This window comes from Terrapene carolina, unplaced genomic scaffold (genome assembly GCF_002925995.2).
Source record: "Terrapene carolina triunguis isolate 2854851 unplaced genomic scaffold, T_m_triunguis-2.0 Scaffold231, whole genome shotgun sequence".
Lineage (NCBI taxonomy): Eukaryota > Metazoa > Chordata > Testudines > Emydidae > Terrapene > Terrapene triunguis.
Window position 1 is genome coordinate 1,695,066 of NW_020664582.1, and position 12,903 is coordinate 1,707,968.

Consider the following 12,903-nt stretch of genomic DNA (forward strand, 5'->3'; position numbering starts at 1 on the left):
GGACTGAGTGTTTGACAGAACATTTTTCTTTGAATTGCATTTAGCAGCCTCTGCTGTACCTTCGCTGTTTTGGAAGAATGACCGATGTGTCACCAGTATGCCAGTCAAGACTACGGCAAGGACAAAAAGGGTCTGATGGGTAGGGAGGGGAGGGCAGCATCCAGCTGACCTGTGACAGGCTCTAAGGAGAATGAGCCAGCTCAGATCCACCTATGGATAGTTAATTGCCTAACCAGTTTGGGCAGCAGTTTATTAGGTCTAGGTGCTCCTTACCTAATGAAGGCTTATGAGAACTCAGTCTAGCCCCAGAGCAGAAAGATTCTTCCTCGGGGCAGCTGGTTAGGAAGCTACTCCCCATGGTGTCTCCCTGGAGAACAGAGCAACAGGTCCAGAGAGAAGGTGCTCCCAAGGCAAGGGACCAAAGCAGTCTAGGAGAATGAAGTGGGTGTGGGACCCCCTGAGGAGCTACTAGGGAGTTGCTCAGCAAAAAACACACCATTGGGGGGGGGGAGGAGGGGAGAGAAAGAAGGGGAAGACTGGCATGTGGCTGAATGCCTAGCAGAAACCCAAGCTCCAGGAAGGGAATCCAGCCTAGGGGTACTCAAGGGTGGTGTGTTGTCACTGGAGCAACCGAGTAAAGCTTTTGGTTGTTGTGTTGTCATTTTCCATTAATGGGGAGACAACCTTCTAAAGAGGGCACTTTAATACTGGAAAGCCTGCTTGGACTGTTTTCTTTCACCTGGGTATAAACAAGAGGCAGGGATCACCTGCGGCCTGCACCTGACTGCAGGGGGTACATTGGGGTGACCGCCACACCTTTACCGGGTCCGTACACCAAGTACGGATTTTATATGCAGGTCGTGGTGAAGCTTTTTGCAGTCATCTGCAAGAGTCTCCAGCTCTTGTAAACCAGCCATCCTTAACTGGCAGGGTGATTTGCTCCAGCAAGTCCCAAGAGTAATGCTACACTCACCTTGACAGAGCCTCCTCACTCTTGCACCCAGTCACCACCAACAGCGCCTGACTACCTGTGGAGTCTCCTTTATCTAAGGAGACATTGTCTACATCTAGCCCTGCCTTGCTATGTTACAGTGTTATTCAGATTCAAAAATCTATGCACCTTATCATAACCACTCATTGTTTTATGACAGGTTTCAGAGTAGCAGCCGTGTTAGTCTGTATCCGCAAAAAGAACAGGAGTACTTGTGGCACCTTAGAGACTAACAAATTTATTAGAGCATAAGCTTTTGTGGGCTACAACCCACTTCTTCGGATGCATATTGAGTGAAACATATCGAGGAGATATATATATAGATATATATAAGAAGTGGGTTGTAGCCCACGAAAGCTTATGCTCTAATAAATTTGTTAGTCTCTAAGGTGCCACAAGTACTCCTGTTATTTTTGCGGATACAGACTAACACGGCTGCTACTCTGAAACCTATGTTTGCTAAGGCAAACATCTTGGTAGACCCAAGGACTCCAAAGCTAACAGTCTGTCTCTACCTGAGACATGAGCCAGGCTTTCAAGCAGAGAGTTGTAACACAACTGCATCATCTGTGGACTGGGCACAGAGAAGATCACCACTAACCCATGGGTTGTATTTACCTATTTTAAAATTATAAAAATATAGACTAACCCTCAATGACAGTAGGATGGTCTGTGGCTCTATTGGGTTACCTTGTTTCTTTTTGTAAGTCTTAGTCTACGTTAAAGCAAACAAATACTTCATTAGTTGGGTTAGAGAGTTTGAGTGTTGCACCGCCTGTTTTTTCCAGATTACAACTTATTCCAACTGTCTGAGCAATACCAAGAAGTACCTACACGAGTGTTATTGCCGACAGCTTGAGGGAATTACATGATAACAAATTAGCAGATCCCTTCTAGATACAGAATTTTTTTTTATGTCAGTCTACCATTAGTATTACAAATGTAAGTGCACAAAAATCAGAAAGTGAAAGAGGCTACAATTACGGCATAGCTTTCCACACGCAGATTCCACCGCTGTCTCTCTCAATTCCCGCAGCTGCATAAAATAGGTAGCCAAACATTCAGAAACTGATTTTTCTTCATTTTTAGCTAGTTCAGCCAGTAAAATTATGCCCCACACAGTTCAGGCTGCTGCCCAATTTGCCACAGCATCCAATACTGGTGTTCCATAAAGAATTTGGTAGCTTTGCCATAGCATTTAAGGTCAGTGTACCATGACCCCTTTTGTGGCTGCACTGAAATCATGCAAGGCAACAGCAGGAAAAGATGGGACCAGAAATTCAAAGGGGTTCAGAGAAAAAAAGACAGCTGCATAAAAGTTAAACCTTAAGAGAAGCTTACAATTTACAGGGAGTGGAGTGCTGGCATATCAGGCTCAGAAGCTCAGTATCTTGTCAGAAGCCTAACTATTTGGAAGCCCCTTCTTAGGGCTCATAGCAACCTCACTCAGTTATGATGCATGCCCGCTGAAAGACCCCTTCTTGTGGCAGACAGGAACCAAGATGGCCAACACCTGTATCACCTCAGGAAAAAGAGCCACATGAGGATTTTTGCAGCTGCAGAATTCAGAGAACTTCAACGAGGATCCTTAGTAACATTAGTTCACTCACCGGTGAGCTAGCCACAATGAATGCTGTGGATACCATGTGTATAAAAAAGATCAATGGTATTCACGAAATCCTAACAGACTAGCACACGTTAACAGGTGCTAAGGTTACAGGGAAGAGTTGTAATACATAGAACTTTAACTATGCCCCTTGTGCCTATGCGAACAGCTTTGGCTCTTTCACATTTAAGACTTTAGCTACACAACCATAATGGTCTAGATTTCTCTAGAAGTCATATTAAGACTACTTGCTGTCTGCTATATGCTAACCTTGATTCTGCCCTTAGTGCCTATCATTATAATCTTACTACTTCAGTATACATCAGTAGATGGTACTCTGTCCTGATACCAAGAACATTTCCAATTTGACCTCCTGTTTGATCCTCTGCAGCCACTTCCCCTGTGAATACCCTACTTCTCATTGTGCTCCCCTCCAAGATGTAGTTAAAATCACCTCCCGCACTCTGACTTCCCTTGAGTTTGGGGAAGCCAAAAAGATTTAAAAATTAGTCATCTTCACAGTCCAGGTTCTGCACAGCTCCATTCCAGATCACATATTTGCTCTAGTTTTCTCCTTCCCTATGCCTACCAATTCACTCCTGCCTAGTCATTCCGCACTCAGTATGTTTTTTCCCATGTTGACAGTTAAGACTGGAACAGCCTCTATAATATTAGTCAACCACTCTTCCATATCCCTTTCTAGTATTTTTGCTCTTCTGTGAGGCCTTCCAATAAGCCAAACATATGTTACATGATTAAAATTTGAGCTTTTCAGGACCAATGAGAAACTTGCAAATTATTCACTCAAACTGAGTACAGCCGAAATAGGTACAAACCCCTCCCCCAAGAACATTTTGTACTTCGTGTTTACTGATGTCCTCCCCACTCACTGTGGCCTACTAGTGTTATGTTCTTGATTCAGTAGAGATTGTAAACTCCAAGCAGCAGTAATCTCTGATATTTATCTATTTGTATAACAGTATGTACAGTTATACTACTATAGATTACTCCTAGTCTATCACACTAGAGCCTAATACTATTATGTAATACAGACATTTAGATGCCCGGAATCAAGTAACCAGGGAGTCAGCCAACAAGAGACATTTGTTGAAAACTTTTAAAGCCACACCTAAATCCATTCTATCAACTTGTGTGTGTGGGTTTAGACACAGCTTAATGATTTCCTGTAACAATAATATTTTGGACACCTGCTTTGAGAGAAACAATCATAGGATTTATTAGTTTCCCTGAACTTTCCATCCCCGAAAAGTCTACTGCTGGATTTGTTAATTTAGTTAAGTGAAGACTGGTAAATTTCTCTCAATGTAGCAAATATGAAGGTGATTCAGTATTAAAATGGCATAATTGAATTTCCTTGGAGATGACAAATTTTTATAGGAGACAAGATGTGACTGAAGCTAGACACAACCAGGGAGATCGTTTGGACTGCTCTTGTTACATGCTGCATAAATGCAGTCCCTATAAAAATATTGCTCACAGAACACTGAAGAATACAAAGACCTGAAGCCTTAAAATGCTTCCAAAAAACTGCCCTTCAAAAGTGAGTTTCTTACAGATAGTCAGTGTTCACTGAAAGTCACTCCCGTCTGGCAGGACAGGTGGAATGATAAGGCTGAAAACTATAGTATAGAAGTGCTCCCCCAAAGGCAGAAACCATTCCCCAAGCATCACATGACTTGGATGGTTGGAAGGACTCCACCTCTGAAAAGCCTGCAAAGGCGTCACCATTCCATTACAGCTAATGGATATTGATTTCTCTCTCGTGGCATAAGCCTCTATATAACAGCAAGCTTTAAGCTAAGTTAGGTTAGCCTCCTAGAGACCCAATTCAGAGCAAAAAACAGCTCACTTCCACTTACGGCACTGACAGGGTTCCTAAGTGCCCGTACTGATGTTCTGTTCAGAGTCTTAGTAGCCTACTCAGGGAGAACCTCCAACCTTCTCTAGCTGGCTTTTTAGAAATCAAGCTACGAGTTGACATTATGACTGACTGAATAGTAAGAAGAATACAGAGACTATACACAGAGAGACCAATCAAGAGCCTTATAAGAATATAATTGTATCCTGATCCTCCATGGCAAATGCAACACAGTATACTCCACTTTACTGGGACAGCTCAATAAGCCTAATGAGCTCAAAGTCTAAACAGTAAGGCTAGGTCTACACTGGGGGGGGCTGGGGGGAGAGAGAAATCGATTTAAGATACGCAAATTCAGCTACGGGAATAGCGTAGCTGAATTCGATGTATCCTATTCGACTTACCTCGCTGTGAGGACAGCGGCAAATCGACCGCTGCGGCTCCCCCGTCAACAGCGCTTACTCCTCCTGAAGAGGTGGGAGTACGCACGTCGATTCGGGGATCGATTTATCCGTCTAGATGAGACGCGATAAATCGATCCCCAAGAGATCGATTTCTACCCGCCGATCCGGGTGGGTAGTGTAGACTAGCCCTAATACTAACCTGCTTAAACAGAATCACTAACACGTTCTGTTTGCATATGCCCTGTCTAAGTGCATCAATGGGTTGAGTGGTTTTAGCAAGTTAAAAATCCTGCTTTTAATAAAGATGGTTCCTACTAGAAAGTCAAGTGTTAAAACACTGAATAATAAGATGACTGCATTTTCATTCAGTACATTTTTCTTTTTAAGCTTTTTCAGAAGACTTCAAGAGTACATTCTCCTTGCAATGATGGGTTACCCAGTGAGTGATTTAATCAGAAGGATTCTACCGTACCAAACCGATTCTGAACCCCTTAATAGAAAGGCTGCATTTAAGATCTCCCAAAAGGATGTGTTGGGCTCATTTAATTAGGTAACTGGAAGCTGCATCACATACAATCAGTCATTAAGTTACTGATAAAATTCAATTTTTGAATTGTCATTTAAAAAGGCAATTATACTTCAAGTATCTATTGTTCACTATTAGCTATTGCTCTCTACTTAAGAGTGTCTATTAGAACAGCCACCGCAAATATTTAACGTTTTATCATAAAAACTGCTTTGTACAAGAGGAAGCAAATATGAAATTTTGATGTAATAAAGCTCGCTATTTGCCTGTCAGGAAGTGGTAGGCACCAATTGTGGAAGGACAACTGAAAAAGACCTAATAGTAGTTTTCTGAGGGGACTATCAATCCAGTTGGATCACTGTACTATTACATTTCAGCATTACCTTGAATATATGCAATTGGCATCCTCTTTGCTACCACCTGGGTGCATCACAGCTTCTTTCATTGAGAGACACATCAATGTGTGTTGCTACGGAAATGAGTGTGAGGTCACAAGCCTCCTGCACAATTGGAGTTGGGGGATGGGATGGGACAAATATCAGGCATAACTAAATGTGACAAGTCCACTGATGGAATGGAGCTCAAATTTAAGCAATATTTTACAAGTATTGTAAGAACAAAGCTCTTCTTTTTGTTTGCTGAAGGTAAGAGGCTTTAGCACAAACAGTCTCAGTGTGAATCAGTTTCTAATGGCTGAACTGCATCAACTGGAGATGCAGCATTATCCCAGATTGCTGTTTCAGTGATGGCCAATAAAAGATTAACCCTCTCCTTGATTACATGAGAATTTTTCTTTTAAATCTAGAACTGGTGTAAGAGTGCTAGTCAAGTTTTTGCAGGAATGGAAATACTGCAATAAGGCTACTGCTTGTTATGTCCTCAGCCACATTACATTCTGCTTTGCCATAGTAATAGATACATTACCCATATAAAATAAGGTGTAATACTTGCACTCCTAGCAAGCCGCTGCCTTAAACTGATAACTGAAGCGATCAGTAGAGACACACACCTGTATAAAATTCATATTGCAGTAGAGAGGAACATCAGATATTAGAATCACTGAGTACTGTCAAGCTAATATCTTATTCTGATTTTTCCGTATTTCATTTGATATACCTCCTCCTTCCCCATTCTCAGTCAGGTTTTGACAGTTCTGTCTGTTCGAAAAATGCAAGATTATTGACAAAATGGTGCAATATAGGCACAGAGAGCTGCATCCTAGACAGACTGCGACATTCCAAGATCAGCATTCACTTCTCTTCAGCAAGGGAGGACACCCCAGCTTCTCTTAAAGGCTCAGACCTGACTAACAAGGCAAATATAAAGAACAGTTTTCCCCTTTAAAGCAACCCCTCCCTCCCTCCACCCAGTCTAGCCTCTCTGCAATATGACAAATGCAGAATCTTCTGGAATGACTTGATACTGCCTCCCACGATTGCTTTGTTTGCAAGATCAGATCAGAGTGATTTCTTACTTATTGATTTCCAAATGATGTCTGCACTTATTAATAAGGAACATTAAGTATCACAAATCAGATCAGTCTGATAAATGCAGTGTCTTTATTTTAAGAGTGTAAAATGAAAATAAGGCTAAATCCATAAATCTTGAAACATAAAAAATAAACAAACTTAGATCACTGAAAAGACATGTATATGCTCTTCCCAAATACAGGACAATACAGGACAGAAGACATGAAAAAGGGACGCATTAGAGAAACTGGGAGGTGTTTAATTAAGCTATAGTGAAAGACATGCATCAAAATCCCTCAGTGTGATTTTATATAAATGACACACACAATTATGAATTCCCCTGAGCAGCACTGTGACCTCTAAGAAAGCAATTTAAATGATACAGTGAGATCAGGTGCGAGAGACAACATGCGTGTAAATCTCTAAGATGAGGTTTTATAGGTACAATCCAAAGATCTCAGGTTCCAGAAGAAGGCTCCCTGAGACCTGTCAGGAGAAGCAGTTTAAGGGAGGTGGCAGAGGATGATGGAGGATGTGTGTAGGGGGGGGCACAGACTAGCTGAGTTAATGGGAAAAGCTGGCAGGGAGCGGCACCGCCCAGATACAAGGGAGGGCGAGGAAGGGAAAAAAAGCAACTGCATCTCTACAGCTCCAGTGCTCTTTAGACCCCTTTGGGGAAGCCAGTACTAACTCACCCCCCTCAAACCCCCCCTCCAAACACATGGCCTGGAAGAGCTTAGCCATAAGTCACCCACAGAGAAGCAAGACGTGGAGGTTTCCCCTCTCCTACGCGTGTCCCCATGACACCCCCACCCCAGAGGGGGACAATGCCCCCCCCCGGCCCAATGAATCAAACCCCGAAAACAGACGGGGAGGGAAAGCGACCCCAGAGACCCCCCCGCCCCCGGGAAGGGGTGAAGGGACAATAGCCGGGGAGCCCCGCCCCGCCCAGGAAGGGGGGTGGGGTGCTCGAAGGGGAGAGCAAAAGGGGGCACAAGCCTGACAGGCCATGTGCGGGGGGGTAACCCCGTTAGCCGAGGGGGGACCCCCCAAACCACGCTCAGCTCTGGGGGGAGCCGGAGACTCGCTCAGCGCCAGCTCGGGGGGCTGTTGTCCGGGGGGGGACCGGCGGGGCCCCCCCGGGAAAGGCGGGGGCCCCCCACGCCCTGGGGGGAGCGCCCAGCGGGGGAGGGGAGGCAGGACTCACGTTCTTCATGGCGGCCGCCATGTCATCGTAGCGCTCGGCTTGCTCGGCCAGCCGGGCTTTCTGCACCAGCTGCTCGCGGTCCACCATCTTCCCGGCCGGGGCGGGGCGGCTCGGCTCGGGGCTGGGCTCGCGGGCGAAGCGGCGGGAGAGGCGGCGGCGGGCGGTTCCCTGAGCGCGCGGCGGCGGCGGGGCAGCTCCGGCTGAGGCGGGTCCTGCGGCTCCGGCGGCGGCGGTTGCTGCACACCCGGCTGCTGTGCGCGCGCCGCCCGCGACGAGGACAACCCCCCTGCGGCCACGCCCCCTGCACGCGCGCCTCACTCCGGCACCGCCCCCCCCGCCTCTCCCGCGCGGGGCACGGTGGGAGTGGGAGTTCTCCACGCGAGCGGGCTTCAGCCTGAGCCGGCAGAGGAAGACTCCATTTCCCAGCGCGCCCCGCTCAAGGGCTCAGTGGAGGAGTGGGCCCCCCCCCCTCAAACACTCACAGCCTCTCTCCTCTCAGTGTCACCCCCAGGCTGTGGGGCCCAGAGAGGCTGGTTCACCCCCCCCCCCCCCCCCCGCAGGCCTCTGGGCCCCCCCGCGGGGCCCCAGCCCTGACCCACCCGCACCGCCCCCTGGCAGACCTCCAGCTGCTCCCCCCACAGCCCAGGGCTCAGGGACCCCCCCCCACACACACACACACAACGCCCCCATGCAGTGTAACCCGGGGCCAGCCACCACCTCCATGGACATAGGCCCAGCTTAGGGTTGCCACCTTTCCGACCGAACAAAACCGAACACCCTTGCCCCGCCCCTTCTCTGAGGCCCCGCCCCACTCCATCGCTCGCTCACCCCCATCCTCACCCACTCGCAGGCAATGGGAGTTGGGTGCCTGAACAGCTTGGCTGATCTGGGACCTCTCCCCGTCCTAGCATATGGGTGATTCCTGCTGCAGTGAAGGGGAGTCGCAGCGGGAGAATATCCCGTAATCACGCTTACATCTGACATTGCGGGATTGTCACAGAAGCCTATGGGAGTCAGCGGCTAAACCCCACTGGTTGTTAAGCACCTAAGTCCTTTCGGCACTTTTGAAAAAATCCCCAGTTGTCTGTAGGTTTCAAAAAGCACCATTGCCCCTCACTGTAGAGCAAGGAAAGATGAGATGGGAAAAGTGCGCTGCAGTTTTTGGGTGCCCATCTTGAAATGTGTAGGGCCTCGTTTTCAGAGGCGTGAAGCGCACGCGGCTCCTGTTAACTTCATTGCTCAGCACCTCTGAAAATCAGGCCTGGGGCATTTCAAGTTGGGCAGCCAAAAATAGAGGCCTCTCAAATGAGTGGACACTTTAAAAGTTCAGGCCTATGTGACTTGTCCACTGTCACTCAGTTGACAAAGGCAAGAATGAAACCCAAGTCTCCTCATTTCCATGCCAGACCATACTGGGATATTATAACTATGGCTAAAGCCCATCCAACGTTACCATTATGGGGAAGAAATGCTGACTAGTGATTCTGCCAGGAGGGTTGGATGCTATACCTGTCTCTACCACTGTTTTCCTGGGTGACCTTGAGCAAGTCACTTAACATTGCGGTGCCTCCCAGAGCTGCCATCTCTCATGATTTTGTCATGAGTCTCGCAATATGTGGTGTTCTTCTTTATGCCCCAAATCCTACAGAAAAGTGGGAATTTCAGCCGGCGTTAAAAAAAAAAAGAAGAGTTTCTAGCTCTCCTGGTTGCAGAGAAAAGCTTGAAAAAATGATCAAAGTATCCCCTAAAGGCCCCAAAACAGAATGCAAATAAAGAAACCCCAATCTCACCATTTTTAAGGTGATCTCATGATTCTGGGGGCCTGACTCAGGATTTTTGAACCGCTGGGCCTGGCAATACTTAATTTGCTCTATTAAAGGAGGCGTGTAAAGTGCTTTGAGATCCTTGGATGAAAAGCACACTGTTACAGACGTGCACAGTATCCTTGTAATTTGGCAATTTGTCCCACAGCGCAAAAAAGACACATCATGATGTTCGTATTACCATATGATGACATTTCTGACATCATGTTGCTGAGTCATCTGGTTGCTGGCAATCCTAACTGGGCTTCCCTCAGACTGATCAGCAAGCTACAACGGCTGCAGAATACAGCACCTTGCTTGCTCCTCGGGGACTGAGGGAGTCAGTTGCACCTGCCTCCCATGAACTACATGGTTACTGTTATTCCAAAAGCCACAAGTCAAAGTCTTCATACTTGCATATAAAGCCCTTCATAAACTAGGCCCTCTCAGTATTTGAGTGATCATGTCTTACTCTATAGACTTGCCGGGAAGAGCTGGTCAGTTGGCCAGGTCTGCTCGTAGGCCCTAAACCAGAGCCAGGATTTCACCCCATGTCTTTTTTCTTAATCCCTGTAAAGCACTGAACACATTTATAGCTCTATATAAACATATACTGCTAGGTATTCATAAATGGACAATTCCTGCCTTGTGTTGCATATTAATGATAATTATTAGTAGTAGTATTTATTTGTGTTACTGTAAGACCTAGGCACCCTAGTCATAGACATGACCCCTAGATGCTGTACAAACAGAGATGCACTATAATTAAGCCCCTTCGTTTTCAGTTTAAACCCATTTTTACCAAAAAAAATCCCAGGTTTTCCCCAAATTATTATTCGCTTTTTTCCAATTTTCACCCTACTTTTGTATCATTCAGATATCTAAAAAATAACTTGTTTTATTCGGAAAATACAATACATTGCATGAGATATATGTAGTACAATAATACATTAGCCGGTGTGTATATGGCTATGTATTAGTCTAAAAGATACACACAATAAACAAACAGGCACGTACCAAAGCTCTGAAGTGTGTGCATCTGAATGTACTGATGACTCTCATGCCTATCACGTACACATTTCAAGCTATTAGCAGATAACGATTTAAAGATCTGACACACTAAAATGGTAAGAAAATCCGTATCAGAATACATTTCAGGACACAAGGAAGTATTTGAAAGTTTTGAAAAAACAAAAACAGGAAAAAAGGATGAAGCTGAGTGTATGCGCTGCAAATGGTGTGGCCCAATTATTAAATGTCTTTATAGGATAATAGTTCTAAGTCTACAACAGTAAATTGTTTATTCAAATGAAAAGTTTTATTTGGGGATTAGCGATATATTGTTTTCTTAAATTCTGAGGTAGCATTGTGTTTTGAGTTCTGTGTTAATTCTGCAGCAAACCACACTGAATTCCGTTCATCAAAGCATTAATCTACTGAATAAATTTTCCTTTGTCCTTCCGTCCATCAAAATAAACCCCAATATTTACCTAGACAAATTATTAACATTTTTTTGCCCCGATTTTCACCTGTTTTTGTTATTGTGGTAATAAACACAGATACATTCTCAGGAAAAATAAAATTAAAAAAACAAAAACAAAGGGGCCTAGATGTGAAGGAAGATGGGGCAGGGCTCCTCTTCCCTTGCTACACACCTGGGCTGGGTATTTTCTTACTGATCTCTTGAGCACTTAGACCAGCATGTTCACAAATGGCTACTGAGTTTAGGTGTCAGTGGAAATATCGGCCTTAAGCACTGAGGGATGCATCCAAAGCCCACTGAAGTCCATGGAGAGACTCCCATAAGCTTCAGTGGGCTTTGGATTAGGCCCTAGAAGAGGTCAGTCTAGCTAATGTACCTACTAACACTGCAGGCCCCCCCATCCCCAAGGGGGACACAATCAGGAGGCTCGGGGGTGTAACCAAACCCACCTGACCTGTAGGCTGCTGATAGCCACAGTCCTGTGCTATTGTTTACATTTACAATATCCTTTAGCTACAGAATAGCAATTGATTAGTCTTTTACAAAACCTTGTATATTCATTCCTCTAATAAGGTTCTGCAGTCTCTAGAGCAGTGGTTTTCAACCTTTTACATTTGAGGACCCCCTAAAAAAAATTTTTCAATTAGCAGTACGGATCCCTTTGTAAATCTTAGACATAGTCTTCAGACCCCCAGGTTGAAAGCCACTGCTCTAGAGAGGTCAACAGCATGTTTGGTGGTATGCCACGCTCTGTGTCTGGTTTTATGTATAATGCTCAAGCAAACAACAAAGATACGGGACTAAAGAGAACATTAAAGATATTATGTGGGTTCCATATTAGTGGTAGCGTTTCAGATAAGGACCTGCTGTTGTCATTTTTATTTATATGATGCCAGTGCCTAGAGGGTCCAATCACATCAGGGCCCCCTTGTGCTAGGGTCTGGAAAACCAGAATATGAGACACTCCCTGCCCCATAGGTAGGGCCCTACCAAATTCATGGTCCATTTCTGTCAATTTCATGGTCATAGGATTTTAAAAATCGTAAATTTCATGATTTCAGCTATTTAAATCTGAAATTTCAGGGTGTTGTAATTGTAGGGGTCCTGACACAAAAAGGAGTTGTGTGTGTGTGTGAGGGGGGGGATGTCTCAAGGTTATTGTAGGGGGCGGGGGTTGCAGTACTGCTACCCTTACTTCTGCGCAGCTGCAGGCAACAGCGCTGCCTTCAGAGCTCGGTGACCAGAGATTGACAGCTGCTGGACGGGAGCCCAGCTCTGAAGGCAGAGCCGCCGCCAGTAGCAGCGCAACAGTAAGGATGGCGTGGTACGGTATTGCCACCCTTACTTCTGTGCTGCTGCCTGCAGCGCTGGGCCCTCAGTCAGCAGCTGCCACTCTCTGGTCACCCAGCTCTGCAGGCAGCAGTGCAGAAGTAAGGGTGGCATGGTATGGCGGGGCGCTGCCTTCAGAACGGGGCGCCTAGCTAACAGCCACCGCTCTCCAGCTGCCCAGTTCTGAAGGCAGCGCAGAAGGGTGGC

General features: G+C 45.8%; 1 protein-coding gene across 1 annotated transcript in view; it reads right to left on the reverse strand.

Annotated features, from left to right (window-relative positions):
• Positions 1 to 8,199, reverse strand: part of YWHAG (tyrosine 3-monooxygenase/tryptophan 5-monooxygenase activation protein gamma) — a 35,378-nt gene extending 27,179 nt beyond the window's left edge. Inside the window, exon 1 of the mRNA XM_024207650.3 lies at positions 8,083 to 8,199. Coding sequence (XP_024063418.1) covers positions 8,083 to 8,169 — 87 coding nt within the window. The 5' untranslated portion in view covers positions 8,170 to 8,199. The remainder of the gene's footprint in view (positions 1 to 8,082) is intronic.
• Positions 8,200 to 12,903: the final 4,704 nt, after the last annotated feature.